The following is a 20,260-nucleotide window of genomic DNA, read 5'->3' as shown; positions in this document are numbered from 1 at the left end:
CTGAAGTTCGAGAAATGGCTGATTTTAAATCGGTTAAATTACATCATTAGTGCCAAACTTTTCAGTTCGTATTAGGATCGCACAGTAACTACTAGGGTATTTAATTCAGTATGTGTTAGGACTCCACAATAAGAATAGAGAACATGCAAGAGAATATTAGTTAAAAGTTTATATTGTGAGAAGAGTACCAAAAAGTTTATATCATATGATACAATTTACTATATAGCCAAATATATATATATATATAACAGTATACAGTTTACCAAGTATAGCTAGATAATTTATATATAGCAACTCCACTTAACAATAGTTTATTTTATATGACCATATATATGATCATTTCTCGTATATAGTTTTACTATATAACAATTAAAACTATATAACAATTCAATAAGCTAGCAGGTTCCATACACAACAGTTTGCTCCCTTGCGAGTGGACAGGGACTCGGAGAGCTACCTTCACTTTTTGAAGTTCCTTCGTAGACCTTTGGATTTCACCTCTACACACGAAATTCCACTCTCCTATGTCTCGCTCAAGTGAATAAGTTTCGAGAGTCTAAGAAATTGAGACTCTTTAACCATTTTATTAACTTCGAAATCAAACGCCCATCTGTATGGGATTTAGTATGCAATCTATATGGGATTTAGCTGAATATACACTATCAAATAAAATAATATCTTAGATAAACCTCTAACAAATGACTAATACTGGGAGTTATGCTAATTCTCTTCCTCTACTTTCTTCCCAATCCAAGTTGCAACCACTGAAGTAAGGGCCACTGTTGGAGGAAACCTTATTGGAGAAGTTGCTTTGTGTGCTGCATATGCCAATGCAAACGTTCCAACTTTCTCTCCATTCCCATCAACCGAAATTCCTACCTGCAAATTTTCAAGTGTTACAAACAAAACCAATCTCCCTTTGTGAAACATATTTGATCAGGATCAAGATCAAACATACTCATGGAACCCTTCCTAAATGCCATTACCTTCTGCAGAAGAGCTTGAACGTCGACACCGGCGCTGATGAGCGCGTAACACACAGCGAAAGAGATCAGGGATAGAGTTATGGAGGTGGCTAAATATGCACCTCCATATTTTGCAAGCAGCTCCTTTGCCTGATCGCCCTTTGATTTGTCTTTTCCTTCACCCTCCTCCTTTGAGCTAAATATCTGCATACCAACATGAATTTCAAATTTGCTGTTACCAGGAAAGGATAACCACCCATTATTCTTTGGCATTGATCTTAGCAGTATGCAAGGCAGAGATATGAACAATTGAGACAGAAGATCAATATGTTAGGAAACTATTTGTCACTGTATATTGAAAATCCTATGGACCTTCTGATTGGATTTAATTTGCTTTCTTCTTTACTACTTTCAAATCATGAGGAGGTATTGATAGCAAGTACATACATTATCATTACAAATTATGTTCTGGTCCATTGAACTTTTTGGCTGAACATAATATGAACAATTGAAACAGAAAATCAATAAGTTATTGTTTTCCACAACAACAATCAGGCATAAATAGACTGCAAAATTTGCTTCCTAAGGTAAGTTCGTAATTAAAATGTATGCTATCAGTCTTCTAACTTCTATCTTCCGTTCAAGTTCATAGCAGATTGATAGAGGAAAAGGAACGAAGAGAATGGTACCTTCCAGAGACCAGCTTCAAGTCCATACTTCTTGGTAACTTCATCTGCTGAAGAGGAAGACGGAGATTGAGATGGAGATGGGCGTTCGATTTCGCCGGTTTTCTCTTTAAGGGCTTGAACCCTGAGCCTTTTGGGATTGAATTTCGGAGGTTGAACAGAAGAACTAAAGGGAAATCTGAAATTTGTATCGGGAAAGGAAGCAGGAGAGGAAATGAAAGAAGATGAAAAGCAAATTGGAGAAGGAGCGGTTGCCATTATCAGAAAATCAGAGGTCGGAATCTAGTAATGAGGCATGCCCTCTGAATTCGGAGGATGGGAAACGAGAATCCCACGAGATCAAAGAGAAACAGAATTTTATGTGAAGCGTTGTAAGCCAGATATTTGCTTCAACCTCGATCGTCTCACGTCACCACCATTCTTCTTCACACAGTTTCAAACAGCAAAAGGTTAAAAGCCCAATCCCCATAAAGTTAAAAGCCCAAAAGACCAATACGCGAAAAGCCCAAAAGCACAATCCAAGCAAAGTTAAAAGCCCAATCCGCACAAGTAAAAGCCCAATCCGTACAAAGTTAAAAGCCCAATACACACAAAGTTAAAAGCCCACAAGCCCAATACGAACAAGTTAAAAGCTCAATACGAACAAGTTGAGAGCCCAATTCGTACATAGTTAAAAGCCCAAAAAACCAATCCGCAAAAAGATAAAAGCCCAATACGCACAAAGTTAAAAAGCCCAATCCGTACAAAGTTAAAAGCCCGAAAGCCCAATCCGTAAAAATTTAAAGCCCAATACGCACCAAGTTAAAAGCCCAAAAGCCCAATCCGCAAAAGTTAAAACCCAATACGCACAAAGTTGAAAGCCCAAAAGCCCAATCCACACAAAGTTAAAAGCCCAATACGAACAGGTTTAAAAGACCAGTCCGTACAAAGTTAAAAGCCCAATCCGCAAAAAGTTTAAAGCCCAATACGCACAGTTAAAAGCCCAACAGCCCAATCCACAAAGTTCAAAGCCCAATCCGTACAAAGTTAAAAGCCCAAAAGTCCAATCCGCAAAAAGTTTAAAGCCCAATCCGAACAAGTTCAAAGCCCAAAAGCACAATATGCAAAAAGATAAAAGCCCAATACGCACAAAGTTAAAAAGCCCAATCCGTACAAAGTTAAAAGCCCAAAAGCCCAATCCACAACGTTAAAAGCCCGAAAGCCCAATCCGTAAAAATTTAAAGCCCAATACGTACAAAGTTAAAAGCCCAAAAGCCCAATCCGCAAAAGTTAAAACCCAATACGCACAAAGTTGAAAGCCCAAAAGCCCAATCCATACAAAGTTAAAAGCCCAATACGAACAAGTTTAAAAGATCAGTCCGTACAAAGTTAAAAGCCCAATCAGCAAAAAGTTTAAAGCCCAATACGCACAGTTAAAAGCCCAACAGCCCAATCAACAAAGTTCAAAGCCCAATACCAACAAATTAAAAGCCCAATACGTACAAAGTTAAAAGCCCAAAAGTCCAATCCGCAAAAAGTTAAAAGCCCAATCCGAACAAGTTCAAAGCCCAAAAGCCCAATCCGTAAAAAGTTCAGACCAATACGCAAAAAGTTAAAGGCCCAAAAGCCCAATCCAGACAAAGTTAAAAGCCCAAAAGCCCAATCCGCAACAAGTTAAAAGCCCAATACGAATAAAGTTAAAGCCCAAAAGCCCAATCCACACAAATTTAAAAGCCCAATCCGTACAAAGTTAAAAGCCCAAAAGCCCAATCCACAAAAATTTAAAGGCCGATACTCACAAAAATAAAAGCCCAACAGCCCAATCCACAGAAAGTTAAAAGCCCCATACCAACAAATTAAAAGCCCAATCCGTACAAAGTTTAAAGCCGAAATGTCCAATCTGGAAAAAGTTAAAAGCCCAATCCGAACAAGTTCAAAGCCCAATCCGCAAAAATTTCAAAGCCCAATACGCAAAAAGTTAAAGCCCAAAAGCCCAATCCACACAAGTAAAAAGCCCAAAAGCCCAATCCGCAAAAAGTTAAAAGCCTAATACGCACAAAGTTAAAAAGCCCAATCAGTAAAAGCCCAATACCAACTAAGTTAAAAGCCCAAAATCTCAATCGACACAAAGTTAAAAGCCCAAAAGCCCAATCGACACAAAATTAAAAGCCCAATATTAACAAGTTTAAAAGCCCAGTCCGTACAAAGATAAAAGCCCAAAAGCCCAATCCGCAAAAAGTTAAAAAGCCCAATCCACACAAAGTTCAAAGCCCAATACCAACAAATTAAAAGCCCAATCTGTACAAAGTTAAAAGCCCAAAAGTCCAATCCGCAAAAAGTTAAAAGCCCAATCCTAACAAGTTCAAAGCCCAAAAGCCCAACCCGCAAAAAGTTCAAAGCCCAATACGCAAAAAGTTAAAGGCCCAAAAGCCCAATCCACACAAAGTTAGAAGCCCAGAAGCCCAATCCGCAACAAGTTAAAAGCCCAATACGCACAAAGTTAATAGCTTAAAAGCCCAATCAAGACAAAGTTAATAGCCCAATACGAACAAATTAAAGCCCAATCCGTACAACGTTAAAAGCCCAAAAGCGAATTACGCAAAAAGTTAAAAGCCCAATACGCAGAAAGTTAAAAGCCCAATACGCAGAAAGTTAAAAGCCCAAAAGCCCAATCCTGATAAAGTTAAAAGCCCAATGCGCAAAAAGTTAAAACCCAATCCGCAAAAAAGTTAAAAGCCCAATCCGCACAAGTTGAAAGCCCAAAAGCGAATTCCGCAAAAAGTTAAAAGCCCAATATGCCCAAAGTTAAAAGGCCGAAAGCCCAATCCGGATTAAGTTAAAAGGCCAATCCGTACTAGTTTAAAGCCCAATCCGCAAAATGTTAAAAGCCCAAAAGCCTAAGTCACACAGTTAAAAGCCCAATACGAACAAGTTTAAAATCGCAATCCCTACAAAGTTTGATGCCCAAAAGCCCAATCCGCAAAAAGTTAAAGCATCCCAATCCGCACAAATTAAAAGCCCGAAAGCCGAATCCGCAAAAAGTTTAAAGCCCAATACGCACAAAGTTAAAAGCCCAAAAGCCCAATTTACACAAAGTTAAAAGCCCAATACGAACAAGTTAAAAGCTCAATCCGTACAACGTTAAACCCAAAAGCCCAATCGGCGTAAAGCCCAAAAGCCCAATCCACGCAAAGTTAAAAGCCCAATCCGCACATAGTTATACGCCCAATAATATATTATAATTTTTTTAGAATTAATGTTTATAAATTTATGCCGATTAAAATATATCGCTACCTCGATAAGATCAGAAAATGCACATTTTTAAGAACATGCACATACTTAATTCTTTTAATAAATAGTTTTAGTTATTTTAGGAATAAATGGTTAGATATTTCATATAACAACTCAAATCTACAGCTACCAATCAGATATTGTCCTTTTTGGATTTTTACTTTCGTGCTTTCTCTTCAAGTTTTAAAACGTGTCCATGAGAGAGAGAGAGGTTTTCACCAATGTTTGGTTTTCCTCTCCAAGCAAAGTGAGATCTCACAATTGGGAGCCGAGTGTCCTCGTTGGCAAACTGCTCGGCATCTGGCTCTTATGCATGAAAACTATAACATAAATCATACACAATCAAACAATCACAAGCTCTACAGAGAGATAACGTCCATTAATCACCTGAGCACATATGAGAATATCTCTTCCTCCATCATACCACACTAGAAGACATTAAATTAAGCATTTTTTTCAATTCTCTCGTTTCAAGGACAATTTGGTAGTTTTATCATGTACGTGTAATAATGTCCAAATTGTTCATTCTATGTTCTAATCATACATATTTTAGCCACCTAAGGTACATTATGCTCGCATGCTAGCTTGTCCTAATGATCCCTACGAGTATTACTTGCCTAAAATCCAAGTGATTACTTACCAAGAATGCAGCGTACCCTTCAAAGCTTTCTTTTTCGTTAGTTGGGAACCCAAAATTTCTTGAAAGCTTGCTGGTAGGTCCTCAATCATGTTAAATTTAAGTCCGTATCAAAATAGGGACGAAAAATAGTCGAACGGGTGCCAAATTGGGGTAAAAGGGAACCTCACGCGCTCAAAGGGGGTTCGCTTGCGCGTACCACGCCTCGGGTGTAAGGAAGTCGCACTGGGGTGCTTGACACGTGTCGCCCACTGACTTACTCCTTCGACATCGACAGTGTGGGTTCGATCCCTGAAGCATGTGGATTTTTCTCGTCATTTTCTCTACGTGACACGCGATGGACGTTGATAGGGCGTCAGATCGGGTCGATAGTCCAGGTCGCGCCCGTTCTTGGGTCTGGTAGCGGGTACTAGTCTTCGAATCCAGCTCTATGTGGATTCATTGATTTTCTTCCGCGAATGAAGTTAAAGAGTGAATGACATACGAAGAAGCATCACAAAATACCGCTTGACAATAGGCAAAGGAGGAAGAAATTATAGTCTTGGAAACTAGATATCAAACGCATCTCTAGCAAGTGGGTTTAAGAAATGATGTGTCTCACATATAGATTAATCGAGAGATATAAGGCCCAGTCTATAGCTCAAGGTTCTCTCAATAATATGGCATATAGATATTATGGTTCTCGTACAGGTTCCTCCCGCACTTGCGGTATATGAAAATGAAGTTGGTGTCATTAGTCAGTACATACAAAGTCCCAAGAAGCCTAACTTGGAAGACAGCTCGACGGATCCAGAGATATGCCTAAGGTACAATCGATTATGATATTTTGTACAAAAGAAGCAAAGACTACAAGCTAGCTAGATACCGTAATGCTGACTATGTAGGATATCACTGTAACACTCAAAGCTCACCGCGAGTAGATATTGTTCGCTTTGGCTCATTACGTATCGTCGCCACCCTCATGGTTTTAAAACGCGTCTACTAGGATAAGGTTTCCACACAATTATTTTAGGAATAATTTGACTAGTTTATGTTATAAATACTCTTCCACCCTATCAAGGTTTTCAAAACTCAAGCCGTTTCAATTAAAACAAAACGTAGTAGTGTCATGTAATCTCTTATCGATTAGTGTTAATAAATAGTACGAATATTTTCCACAAACAGTTATGTTCAACGATACCTAAATAATAATTTAAAATAATATGGAAGAAGAAAATAAGAAAAAATTGGTTAGTAGAAGCAAAAGTGGAAATTTGTACATATCCATAAATATAATGAGGTCAGAATTTAACGGTGGAGCAGAAGGCGCCAGGAAAGAAAATGGCAGAAACATCAACACGTGCTCCCTCTCCCCATTGCTTTCTCTCCTAGAAATTTGTTAGCAAACATTACTCAAAATAACTCCCACATTCCTTAATTTAGGAGAAGATCGAGCATGAACAACTTATAAGTGAGGAATACAGCCCAAAATAAAGTCACACGAACTTATACTTAAAGTGAACAATATCGTATTATTGTAGAGATCCGTAATTCCTAACAAAATTATATATATATATATATATAGTAATATATCTCGAGATTGTTGTAGTAATTTGTGTAGGAGGGATCCATAGTGATAGAGTGAGATAAAAAGGACACAGAAAAAGGTGCACATGTGAATTAGTGATAGCAACCACAGGGCAACAACGTATGGAGGAGAAACAGAGGATTCAGAAAGTTAAGCCTAGGATTCAAGATGTTATAAAAAAAAAAAAAATTAAAAAAAAAAAAAAAAACNATTGATAATAATGGCGGTGTGGGTTGGCTAGGCATGATGCTGCTGCTGCTGCTGGTGCTTGAAGAAATCAAGGAAGACATTGTTGTGGCATTTGGGGCATTGGGAGCTCTTCTCGGTCAACATCACATACATGAAGCACCCCGGACATCCCACCAGCATCATGGATCTTGTTATTATCTCTTCTTCCACTCCCCCCTCCCACCCCAAGCACGAATTCTCCACCGATATGTCCGACGACGACCCCGACCCCGACAAAGACGACGTCGCTGGCGATGGCAACCGGTTCAGGTTCACTCTCAACTCGACCTTCGGCTCGCTACTTCTCGACCTCTTGCTCATCGTCCTCTTCAAAGTCATGCAAAAAAAAAAAACAAACAAAAACAAAAACAAATGAACATGAGTTTATCAGAGAGGGTTACGCAGTGTGACTGTGAGAGAGGGTTACCAAGTTTGGTTTGTGAGGGAAATTGGAGCTTGGAGAATGAAGAAAGGAAGGATGGATTTGTGGGTGACTGACTGACTGAGTGAGGTTTGATAGGAGGGGTGAGGGTATTATATGGGAATTCAAACCTAACTAAATAATAATAATAATAATAAGAATAATAATAAGAAGAATAATGAGAATAAGAGAGGGGCCCTTGGAAATTAATTCATTCACCACATTATTATTGTTATTATTATTATTATTATTATTATTATTATTGATGTTCAATTATATAACCATAGACAACCCTCTTTCAATATCAATGTCCTAACCCTATTCCCCTCTTCAGATTGCAACAACACAACAATCTTCCCTACCTCTCTACATTGTCTTTGTCTCTTTCTATTTTTTTTTTCGATCTTCTAAATTTTTAGTCAACTTTGTGTCGGTTAAGACTCGAATGTTCTAATTTTAAGTGGACTACTGTGAGACCCCACACTGGTTGAGAGTGGAACCAAAAATGCGTTTTAAAACTGTGAGACTGACGACGATACATAATGTGTCAAACCAAACAATATTTGCTAGAAGTAAGCTTGTATTGTTACAACTATGAATTTTTAGTCAACTGTGTGTATGTTAAGGGAGTGAAACGAAATATTCCTTACAAGGGTGTGGAAACCTCTCGATAACATACGTGTTTTAAAACTGTGAAGCTGACAGTCGTATGTAACGGGCTAAAACGGACAATATTTACCTCGGGGATCCCGAAATTATAGTATTTTAGTTTTATGCATAAAAGTTTGCAATTTTAATTTATTTGCATTATACATATATATATATATATAAATTTGAGAGTAAAAATTACATAAATAAAAGCAAAATTACCGTTTAAATGCTAAGAAACATGCCTAGATTGAATACAGGCTAGACCCTAATTATAATGACTGGTCCCCAGTCTCAAATCAATTTATTCAAATCAATAACAAAAATAATGTAATGTGACGTTTTGCTTAAATCATGATATAAATTTTATTTAGTTTTTTTTAAAATTTTTTTATTATAAAAAAATCACGTAAGATGATGATATCCGAAGACATTAGTAATTATCCCTACACTGTTCAGTTTACTGTGCACAAATAAATGTTCTTTTTTTATTTTTGTAAAAACAATGAATTTATTTATTCGAATATATTTAACATTATTTTTTACCAGACTTAAAATATTTTAATATTTAAGATCTCAGGAATTATTGAATATAATTGGAGTAATTAAAATATATAATTTTAATTAAATAGTAAAAATATTGAATTTATAGGAGAGAGTGAAAGAGGTGGATTAAATTATTGAAGGGGTAAGATAAAAGAGGGGAATATTGTGAATAATTGGATACGTTTTTATGAACCGTATCCAAATGTATGCTATATCATATTTGCTATGGTGGGTGGTGGGTGGTTGAAGTAGCAATTAATTATTCATATTTTCCACTCTCCATAAATTATTAATTACGCTCCTCTCATAATTCTCATCTAATTGTTTCTTGCATTTAATTATTACTTTCTATTTTTATTCATATATATATATATATATATAAATAACTTGAATTTAGCCGACATAAGGACGTGAATAGCTTAACTTGCGAAGACTTTAAGATTAAATATGCATGGTGGTCCAATCTCCAATAACTTGGAATCTAAAACTTGTACTCCTTATTTCTTTTATGTATAATATACGTCTAAAATTAAAACTCGATCGATGTCTTTAAATTTATTCTTTGGCTTTTAGGAGTGTCATCTTCTCTCGGAAATTAAGTAAAAATTTAAAATAAGTATGACTTATAAAATTATATTTTTTTTTAATTGATTTCAAACAAATCATTTTTTTTCAATATTTTTAAAAGAAAAGTAATAATAGATAAGACAGATTTCGAAATTTTGTAGAGTGGTTGAGACTTAGAATGTTTGATTCTATGAGAATAAGTAGATATAAAGTGTGACAAATAATAATGTGATGTGTTGTTGAAATTGAGGCGTGACATATTCTAATCAATAATAGTGTTGAATAGGATAACGTATGAATCTAAGCTAGAGGTGGCTTTAAAGGCCCACTAATTTAGCGAAGGAAAAAAACTAAGTGATGGGTAGGTCAGTGGGTGTCACGTTGACTGACATTGTATTTCGAAAAAATCAATAATGTGATGGTAGTCCATACTCCACAGCAACAAAATTGGAGTTTGGTATCGCCTCCAAAGCCCCACATTAATATAAATCTTTGTTCTAGGAAAGTGAAAATCTTTGTTCGAGGATTTCTATGCCCACCATTAATATAAATCCTAAAACAATTTTCCCTACCCAACTTTATTTACACGGTTGACCGACTTCGGCATTTTTAATCTCTCGTCTCCAAATTATTCATATGGTGTTATATGCGTTACATCTTATACTATACGATGAATATGATGTTCATGCGTACATTTGTTATGTACATTGAAAAATCAATTATAAGACTTCATGCATATTTATGAACTTAATGAAAAATATGTGATAATTACCTAATTTACGATCAGACGAGGGTAAAATATTCCAAGACTCCCGCTTATACACCATCAAAAAAAATAATAATAACTTGGTAAAACGAGTTAATTGCCTACCAGAACTATGGAAAAATGACACGAATTAGGTACAACAAATAACTTTAGTCACTTGATGAGGCAAACATTCCCTCCTTAATACCAAATTTCCAGCTTTTCGTAAATAATATGATAGGCTAATTACTTGAACTATCTTCAGATATTCCAACCTATAAAATTGAACATAATCCATTTTATATGACATGAGGTAGATTAACTTACCCGACACCAAATGACTCGGTTGCATAGGTGATGGATCCCTTAAGAAAGATATTCTACTAACAATTGGCACCCAAAAAAACATACCCAGTTCAATTCACATATTAGTTTTCTCAAAACATTTAGTGAGAGTAGACATTTGATAAAAAGAATAATAAGACATAAATTCATCTTAAACAGTTAAAAAGATGAAATTAAAAAAAAAAAAAAAGACCAGAATATGTTACTAGAAGGAAGACACACAAGGCTAGTAAAATAGGAGGGTACAATAATTTTACTTTGACAAAATGGTATAGAAATGAATGTCTCACCAAGAAATAACGGCATTTTAATGGAAACATAGATAACATGCCAACTTGGGGACTAAGGTTGTAAATTGAGCCTAAATAGTGCCGATAGTTACTAGGAGAAATGAATGATAAACCATGATTATCATTAAATTTAAATCGTACATACCTCTCATCTTCGAGGAACAGAAAAACCTACCTTGGTAGGAGAATTAAATTTCATGCTTGGTGGAATATTTTTATCCACGGCCAATAACATGCCAAACAGTTATGAACATAGGAGATATATCTACACAAGAAAAAGCCATACCAAAACCAGTGAACAGACGAGCAATCAGTGGTTGGCCATGAAGTTCTTGCATCAGTCCTCTAATACATGAAGTCGTTCGAGCTCAAGAATATGTCCACTCAGAAGGGCTGTCCCATTCGTAATGTTCCTGCCTCTGCACTGCTGCAACTGTTCCCGGAGGCTTCGCACAACTTCATTGAGCCTCTGGATATTCCTTTCTTGTGACAACAATATCTGCACCAATTCAATAGAATAGGTGTAAAATGACTATACTAGAATAGAAAACGTAGTAGAATATCACGATGTAGAAAACAAAGCTCAGACAAAAATGGGAACTAAACGGCAGGATAAGTTGTCTATCTGGGAAGGTGGCAAGAAACTGTCTATTCCTCAGGTAATAAAATAAGTACCAGCACTTCCAAGAACCCCACGATCCCCCTTGATGTCATGTTATACATTCCATATAAAATGGCGGCTCGTAGGTAATGCTCAAGCAATTGAAATTTGGGATTGGTATGATGTTCCTCTATGAACTTCTATTAATTCATTAGTTCTGCCACATCAACTGACAGATTTTTGAATTCCTGTAACTTATCATCCTCTCAGCAACCAGCAACGTTTATACCAAATCTGAAAGTAAAGCCAGGTGCAATTCAACGTGCCACAGCCTAAGTCAGGATATGAATCTAAATAAAAATATAATGACGGTAACGATCATAATAAAAATTAGACTTAAGGATTCTCTTCATCTGGTTTTTAAATTTTGTGCCTGTCAAATTCAGCTTTCAACTGGTTTATTATTTTTGTCCCTGTTAAATGGGCTTACCGGGTGCAGATACCAATATCCCTCATCCTTTTTCTTTTTGTAGTTATATTTTTCTGCTTTTTACCCAAAAAGGCGCCCCATGGTTCTATCTAACATGAGCATGGAGGAGTCGTCAAGCTAAACCTAACTTCTACTGGTGTAGTTAATTAAGTCTATAACATTCAACAGAAAAGATCTTAGGCTGAAAAGATGCTTATCATTTACTCAAGGCCAGATTACTTTTTCAACCCCTAAACTATAAATATAGTTTTCAATTCTGCTCCTAAACCAGTTTTGAAGATGTCTTCCAACTTTTGATAAACTCAAAATCACCCCTTCAATAACTCCATGAAACAGAAATGTATAATTTATAACAAAACCGAAAAAATGTAGTCAAAATTTAAAATTACAACACGATATTTAGTTTGAACATAAAATTGTAAGATACACACATTTCATGGTTCTTCTATAAATTTCTTTAAAGGCATGCTCAAAGAAGAATTCTTAAAAAAAAAATTAACATGAAGGAAATATTTAACAGATACAATCTCAAGGGCTCATCTATGTGACTCAGATAACACATTATAGGATCACACAAGAGATTCAAAAAGAAACTTACAATAATTGGAAGGCAGATAGAAAAAAAAATGGCCAACAAACAGCACTCAGAATGAAGAGGATGATAATGATTCTCTACCTGGTTAAGAATTTATGCGTTTATGATTTAACTGGCCTCAGCATTCAGTGACATGTAGCTCATTTTTCAGGGGTAGATATAATTTAAGCTTTCATTTGACCATATGCAGGACATAAATATTTTTCATTCAAGTCTAACCTTAGGCAGAAAACATAAAATAATCGCTACTTTTCAAGCAACCGTGTGGAGCAACTCCTTTCCTAACCAGGACATACAATCTACTTAGGACCTATACTTTCTTCATTTCTCTATTAGGACAAGCAAGCTTTTAATGTCCTAAAATTAAGGTAACATCTGCAGCAAAGAGTAGTTTAATAAATGACATGAGATATAACCAAATTGGTAATTAAGACATTTTCTTCAAACATAGCTCAAAGAGTGGCTTGCTAATAATCAAAATATAACAATTGAAAACAAAGATTAATACTATTCAGATAGATTGGGTAATCTCCATATCTTTTAGACACTTCCACAGAAAAATCAAGCGTTAATTTGGCAATAGTTACAATTGCTGCTTCAAACCCAGTACTATGTCCACAGCAAAGGCTCGATTATCAAACTTATTGCCATGTATATGCTAAATCATTAAAATGTTCATTGGTGAAATCTTGCCAAGAGTATCAGCCAGATTACTATTTTATTTCTAGTGCATCACATAGAGAGGAAATGGATGCATTTTACACAGAGTCACAGCCTGAAAACTAAATATTACTGCATTAGGATCACTTTTTTCTTTTTTTAGGGGGGAAACTGAAACTCATAATGGAAGCATGAATCATGCAATGTTTGCTCACTAGTCCTATCCTAGAACTCCTAGAATTCTCGAGTTAAATTTATTACTAATTCATTCTTCTTCTATTGCTCGACCAGCCAAACTACTTAACATGCCATCCTAAAGTTATACCCAGGGAAAAGAAATCACTACATTACATAATTAGAAACTATCCTGCACCCTGAATGTAGCTCGATAGACACAGCTACCGATCCACACTCTACACCCCTGTGCGCCTGAACTAATCATTCAGCCTTCCTAAATGAATGACAAACAGATATTCACAAGGATTTCAATTTAGGCCATCATAAAGCATAAGTTCATTTAAAAGAAAACGGTACGGTTGATGGTGTAATTGTAGAGGACATATTACCTTCTCCTTAACTGCTTCTTCCCTCGTTGATATCTGTTGCTGCTTCTGGGAGTTTACCCTGGTATGAACCTCAGGTACTAGTTGTTGCTTCCATTCGAATTGAGAAGTGATAATGAGAATAACGAACAAAAACACAAGTAACATGGATCTGGACATCTTTACAAAGGGCTGTCGATATATCTGCACATGATTAAGATAAGATTCAACTATCACACCGCATTGAGTTATATGAACGCATAAAAGACCTCGCACAGACATAAAACAAGCCTGAAAATCAGGATTCACAGAGCAACCCTGGGCGTAGCGATTTCACCTTGGATGAGGTTCAAACAATGATCGATTTGGCTTAAATGGAACTCAGGATATCGAAAATGAAGAAAAGAAGAACTTACCTATGGACAGCTATGAGAATTGAGAAAAACCCTAAGTCGAAGATCAAGCGGGGAATTCGTGGTAGCTTCTTTAATCTAAACTTGGCGTAAGATGGCGAATCAGAAAGCGGTTCCGCACTTTTGGAGAACAGTGTGGATCGCTTGAAAATTAAGGAAGCGGAAGATAGTCACGAACCCTTCAATTCAACTGTAAACCGCTGCGGCGAAGCTTTGGAAGATGGCAAACAGCTTATTTTGCGATTTCAGAAGGTCGCCGACAAACAAGAAGATACTGCTTCCAATTTGGACGCGCTTCAGCTTCACGTTTTAACGCGCGCAAGTGACCACACCGTCACTAATTATAATAACAATTGTCTTAAATTTTTAAATATTAGGACAAAAAAAAAGAATAATAATAATAATTTTTGTTGTCTCTAAATATTTTTAAGAATATTTATTTTACTTTTCATCCTATTGTTTTTTAATAAATACATAAATTCACATAGGTATTTAATTGGTTGATTTAAATATACTAAGTTAGTATTAAAGTTATTTTTCAATTATTTATACTAAAGTATGCACATAAAATTTTGAGATAAAATAGTTTTTTTTTTTTTTAATTAAAGACTAAAATATACTTTTAAAGTCTAATATATCAAAATGGGCTATAAAAAATCGGGTCTTTTTTATATATATAAATAATATACGATACGGATGGGTCAACTATCATAGTTAGAAGAATATGTATACATGCTTGAAAACAAATAAATAAAAAGAGAGAGTGACATTAATATAACCATAAATGTAGATGTAACAGTGAACATGATAATTATAAATTACAAAGTACGTGAAGACAAGCTATAAAAATGATGAGAAGAAAGGTTAGAAGGCCAATGTTAACGAAGACGTTGTTATGATCTTTCTTCTTTAATTTAATTCTCCTCGTAGTGTTGCCTAGAAATGGCAAGGCCTCCGCCTCTGGCAATGTGGTTGGTATGGGCAAGTGGGTGTGTTTCTCTGCTTCCGAGAAGTTCATGATCATCGGAGTTGGATTGTGAGTTGCAGATAGCAAATTATCGTCCAATGTAATTATGTCGTCTTTCAACAAATCCGCATACAATTCTTCATCTTCACCGTTACCCTTCAAAGATTGACATCCAATCATTTTTTTTATGACCCGAAAAATTCTGTCAACTTAACTCAAATAATACAATTTAGATTGGATTATAATCTTATTTGGTTGGATGGTGGTGGTTAATGGATTCCTAAAATAAAAAAATAAAAAATAAAAAATAAAACATTTTTCTTACCCTATAATTATATATATTTATAACTATTCTTAATAAAATAAAAAAATAAAATAAAAAAGTTAGCTATTTTTAATACTAAAAAATAAAATAGAAATTTTAAAAAAGGGCAAAGCGACGGATTTGGGAATTGTGAAATTGAACGTGAGAATCTGATGAAGCTGACCTTTTCACGACTGAGGGATTCGTGCAGCGCCGGGTCGGACGTTTCTTTGCGATGGAATTCAATGCCCGAATCAATTTGCTCCAGCGAATGAGAATCGAAACTACTGCTGCAGTTCTTCGAAAGCCTATCGCTTTCACCCCCCACCTTCTGTCCAACTCCGCCGTCCCCATCCTCGCCGGAACCCTGCACTTTACTCGAACTCGCCTTGTCGGGGTTGTTCCGGCGAAAATCGTTGTTCTTCCGGAGACGACAAACCACCATGGAATTAGAATCCTGCAGCCATACAGAAGTTTAGGTAAGCAGCAAAGAAAAAGGAAGGAAGAATTGCAATTGAATTTGACCTGGGAGGTGTCGTTCAAGCAATACTCGTGCATAATCCACTCTGTTCTCTCCCCTGTTGGAGCACGTCCTAAATGGAAAACCAGAGTCCTCTTTGTTCCGATAATCTCCGAGCCGGACTTCACGTTTCGCTCTTTTCCGGTGGCCTTCCAGTACCCCAATTCAGTCGCCCTCTTGTTCTGTGTTCCGTTTGGGTATTTTCTTCCTCTCGGAGAGAAGAAGAACCACTCGTTGTCGGAAGGGATTCTCGATTTCCCTGTTTTGAAAACCAAATTTAAAATTACGAAATCAGCCCTGTTTAGATAGGAAGTGATGGAGGAAGGAAGGAAGGAGAAAAGGGCAAACCGGGAAGGTCCCATGGCTCGAATTTGCAAATCTCGATCTCGGAAATGACATCGACGCTGTCGTCGGAGCCTTGGAGCTTCTTCTTGAGGTAGAATAAAATCAGTTCTTCGTCTTTGGGGGAAAATCTGAAGCCGGGGAACATGGAGAGAGCTGCCATTGACATCTCCGCCTCTCTTGAAACTCCTCCCATTGTCCCCTTCCCCTTGGATTCCATTCGTTTCTTTAAGGCTTTCGGAATTGGGAAAAGAAAACTTCTTGACTCCGCCGTCAACCTCGGTTAAGCCGTCTTGTGCTTCGCGTTATGCTTTTCTTCATTTCTGCTTCCGGGTTGCTCCAGTATTCAGATTCGTTCCCCCCCTGCTCCGCCGTCTCTCACGTGCTCGCTGCCTCTCCGCCCACTCGAACCAACCACCCTGCTCCGCTCCGCTCGTCGGCTGCCGAATGCCACCATCACCTATTGCTAAACAATTTTTATATATTCTCATTCATTTCGGTGATTAACTCTCCTCTATTTTTAGTCTAATAAGTTTTAGTATGGTCTAACAAGGTTTTGAGATATTTATGTTATAAGAACACCACTCTCCACAATGGTGGATGTGCGAATGCATCGATTTTGTGTCCACTTCCGCTACAACAATTGGGTATCAAAACATTTTGATTGCGATATCAAAATACAACAAATGGTATCAAAGCATCGAACCATCAATTTTAACACGAAATTAAAAACAGTGAAAAAATTAGAAGTTCTTAAAATAATATATTGGATATGGTGGCAGTCTATTTACATTTTGGGTCGTATTTTCTTCCTTAAAGCCACCGAAAGTAGCCCTTTGGAAGCATTGAATAATATATATATGATATGTGGAAGAAGAAAAGATTCTTGATCAAAGTAATTCCCAATGAAAAAGAAAACGAAAAACAGAGTTTTTATACGTAATTATGTGTATTAATGATCATCCCTTCATAATCTGTGGAATCCCATTATGATTATCCGTTTTAGCAGCTGGAATTTGATCCAATTCTGGCGTTGTTTCTGGAAATAGAATATCACGAAGGCAGTTGAGAGATTTAACTTGATGATCATCGCCCTGTTCTTGAAGATTATGACTAAAAAGCTCTGAAAATCTGTTTGAATTTTGTTGGTGGGTGGCCGTCGATGGGTTTGCTGTATTCAAGCAAATACTTCCCCATTGGATTTTCTCAGAAATGGGATTTGATTTTTCGAATGTGTTCTTTTGAGAGCCGCCATGGACGAAGCTCCATTTGTAACTCTTCTTGTCATCGCCGTCGTCCATGTTGAGCTCAATCGAGTGCAGATCACTTTCCTCTGAATCCGAACATTCTTGTTCTTGATCTTGATCTTGATCTCGACATGACCCGAAATTGATTCTCTTCAAATACGCTTCTAATTCCTTAATTTTCTCAAATTTGTTGCAACAATGGTCTTGTTCTTGTTCCTCATTTCCGACAAGATAGCCTTCCAGCTGGTGTTTAAGTCTTTCCACGGCGGCGTTTTTCTCCTCGAACTCAAATTTCGCCTCCGACAGCTTCATCTGAACTCTCTCCTCCCGTAAAACATCCACCAAACGAAGCATTTCCCTCTCCTTCTCCACTTCTTCCCTTACCTTCGCCGATTCCCTCTTCAATTCCTCGAACTCCGCCCTGTCTTCTCCGATCCCCGCCGCCAACTCCTCACAAATCTCCTCCAATATCTCCTTCGCTCTCTTCTCCCTCTGCAAATCTCTCCTCAATTTCGAAACCAACACTTTGGTATCAGCAAGCTCCTTCGCAATGCTCTTGTTCAATCTCTCCGCTTGTCTTCTACGCTTCTTCTCAACCTCAATTTCATCCGCCATTGAAGTAATAGCTCTCTCTCTGTTCTTCCACGCCGCCTTCATTACAACCTCAATTTCATCGTCACGGAACCTCTGTTCTTTCATTATTAATTCATCCACTCCGCTCTTCGCTCGATCCACCTCTGATTTCAGAGCTGAAATCAGAGACAAAGCTGATGATTGCCGCTGTTCTTCATGTCCACAAACATGATTCAAAACTCTTAAAAGCTCCTTCGATGTCGCCAGCCAATTGCTCACTTCCTTCAAACGGGTTTTGACCACATTACCATTTTCAATCTGCATTCATTTGATTTTAGAAATTGTGTTTAAAATAATCAAATCTGGTCAAGAATATAATCAGAGCGAATCTGTTGATGTTAAAGAAATATATAATTAATCATTTGGATTCTTTCTTGAATTAAAATATTTGAAAAAATCAAATTAAAAAATAAAAAAAGGGTGCCGCAGAAGTACAGATGGAAAATGACAGGAACCGAAACAAGTGATGGGTGAAAAGAGAATAGAATTGATGATTTCGTGGAAAGGAAGCAATAATGGATGAATCGTACCTCCATTAAACAGTCTTTGCCATGAAAATTCGAACCACCCATCACCTCCCCTGTTCCTGTTCTTGTTGCTGTTCTTCTTCTTCCCTGTACTCTGCCACCTTCAACCTTGTAAAATTTTTAAAAAACAAGTTTAATCAATCGAATCCCACTTTCCAGAGCTCAATACCCAAATCAAAATCATAAACTCACCTCTGTTTCTAAGACGTTGAAACTCGGATCCGGATCTGATAAACACGAGTGCCAGATCTGAGAAACCAATTCCTGGGTTTTGATTACCTCCTTCTTCAACTTCTGGGTTTTCTCCGCCGCTGATTTCCGGGCTGAAACTGAAACAGAGCCATGTTTACCCTTTCCGCCACCGCTCTCGATTGAGCACGACGGCGACTGGTTGGCGAGGTCGCCGGAGGATAACTTGGAAGAATGGGATTTTGTGTTCATTTTCCAAGTGGGTGGCTTCTTGAATCTATACTTACGGAGCAAAGTGGAAGAAGACGGCGACGATAAACACACCCGTTTTCTAATCTTACATTTCCTCTCTGTTTTCTGGTCTGTCCACGACATTATTTATGTTTCAAAAAACCCAAAAAGGGGAAGAACATAAAAGGAAAGCCCGAGAGGTTGGAATTTTTTGTGAAGAGTTTACTTAGTCGGCGGTGGGCGTTGCAGAAATTACGGTGGAGTTGATGTGAGCGTGAGAGAGGGTTTTGGTTTATAGTAGGAAAGTTTGAAAGAGTGAGCCTTGAATTCAGCGACGAAAAAAATCGAAAGTATTAAAGATTCTATTTTTTGGTCGGGCGGGCAGTGTTGACTCAAAGGGATCTCGAAACCCAGTAACAAAAAAACAGAGAGGATAAAAAGAAACAAAGAAAGAAGGCGTTTGTTTGTTTGAATGGGAAGAATACCTTTGTTTCAGAAATCTTAAGAGGGAAAGAGATGAAGTGGCAGCCACGTAGGCATCCAACAGTCAGTCAGCGGGGGTCCACGTGTAAATCAGCAATTTAGAATCTTGACTGGGTTCTGTGGATTTACATTCCTAGCCATTCCAGCCATTCCTGTCTCCTGGGTGGAACAAGAATGTTCTGTTTCTTTTTGTTTGCTGTTTTGTTCCCTAGGTCACACTAAAAGGTCACGGGTGAATGGAGAGAGTATTCTTTGATTATAAATCTATGTTCATTCTCTAAATCAACCGATTTAGGACTTTCAGAACCCTTTTTTTGTTCATGAAATCAATTGCGGAGATGCATTGGTTGTGATCGTTCGCTCGCGGCCTGTCTTTATCCATTCAAAAAAGAAGGGGATTCGGAATAATGCATTTAATGATGTTTTGAGGTAGGATTTTTGTTTGTGTTTTTTTGTGTATTCAAAAGTTAGGCTTATGCCCCCGAGATTTTGAGTTGAAAAGTAGAGAAACAATGAAAGGAAATTTGATAGACAGATATTCTTAGGAAGGCAGTAAGGAAAGACAAAATATGGGGTAAAAGGGTACAAAAGGAAGTTGGTG

The 20,260-nt window shown here is 37.1% G+C and overlaps 4 protein-coding genes across 4 annotated transcripts; all 4 read right to left on the bottom strand.

The window, feature by feature from the left end:
• Positions 1-542: 542 nt before the first annotated feature.
• On the bottom strand, positions 543-2,045 carry LOC111776967. The gene is made up of 3 exons (XM_023656395.1): positions 1,655-2,045; positions 987-1,169; positions 543-879 (listed from the first exon to the last, which is right to left on the bottom strand). Exons 1-3 carry the CDS (start codon positions 1,907-1,909, stop codon positions 721-723), a joined length of 597 nt encoding a protein of 198 aa, XP_023512163.1. The 5' UTR covers positions 1,910-2,045; the 3' UTR covers positions 543-720.
• Positions 2,046-11,007: 8,962 nt separating this feature from the next.
• On the bottom strand, positions 11,008-14,534 carry LOC111776968. The gene is made up of 3 exons (XM_023656396.1): positions 14,220-14,534; positions 13,828-14,007; positions 11,008-11,414 (listed from the first exon to the last, which is right to left on the bottom strand). Exons 2-3 carry the CDS (start codon positions 13,981-13,983, stop codon positions 11,253-11,255), a joined length of 318 nt encoding a protein of 105 aa, XP_023512164.1. The 5' UTR covers positions 13,984-14,007; positions 14,220-14,534; the 3' UTR covers positions 11,008-11,252.
• A 429-nt stretch (positions 14,535-14,963) lies between these two features.
• Positions 14,964-16,907, bottom strand: LOC111776965 (NAC domain-containing protein 40). Its single transcript, XM_023656393.1, has 4 exons — positions 16,356-16,907; positions 16,013-16,266; positions 15,672-15,944; positions 14,964-15,339 (listed from the first exon to the last, which is right to left on the bottom strand). Exons 1-4 carry the CDS (start codon positions 16,567-16,569, stop codon positions 15,028-15,030), a joined length of 1,053 nt encoding a protein of 350 aa, XP_023512161.1. The 5' UTR covers positions 16,570-16,907; the 3' UTR covers positions 14,964-15,027.
• Positions 16,908-17,166: 259 nt separating this feature from the next.
• On the bottom strand, positions 17,167-19,649 carry LOC111776962 (probable DNA double-strand break repair Rad50 ATPase). Its single transcript, XM_023656391.1, has 3 exons — positions 18,949-19,649; positions 18,760-18,864; positions 17,167-18,487 (listed from the first exon to the last, which is right to left on the bottom strand). Exons 1-3 carry the CDS (start codon positions 19,318-19,320, stop codon positions 17,309-17,311), a joined length of 1,656 nt encoding a protein of 551 aa, XP_023512159.1. The 5' UTR covers positions 19,321-19,649; the 3' UTR covers positions 17,167-17,308.
• Positions 19,650-20,260: the final 611 nt, after the last annotated feature.

The sequence above is a fragment of the Cucurbita pepo genome, chromosome LG16, assembly GCF_002806865.2.
Source record: "Cucurbita pepo subsp. pepo cultivar mu-cu-16 chromosome LG16, ASM280686v2, whole genome shotgun sequence".
In the NCBI taxonomy this organism is placed as follows: domain Eukaryota; kingdom Viridiplantae; phylum Streptophyta; class Magnoliopsida; order Cucurbitales; family Cucurbitaceae; genus Cucurbita; species Cucurbita pepo.
The sequence above is the reverse complement of the archived record's forward strand: the minus strand, read 5'-3'. Positions and strand labels throughout refer to the sequence as shown.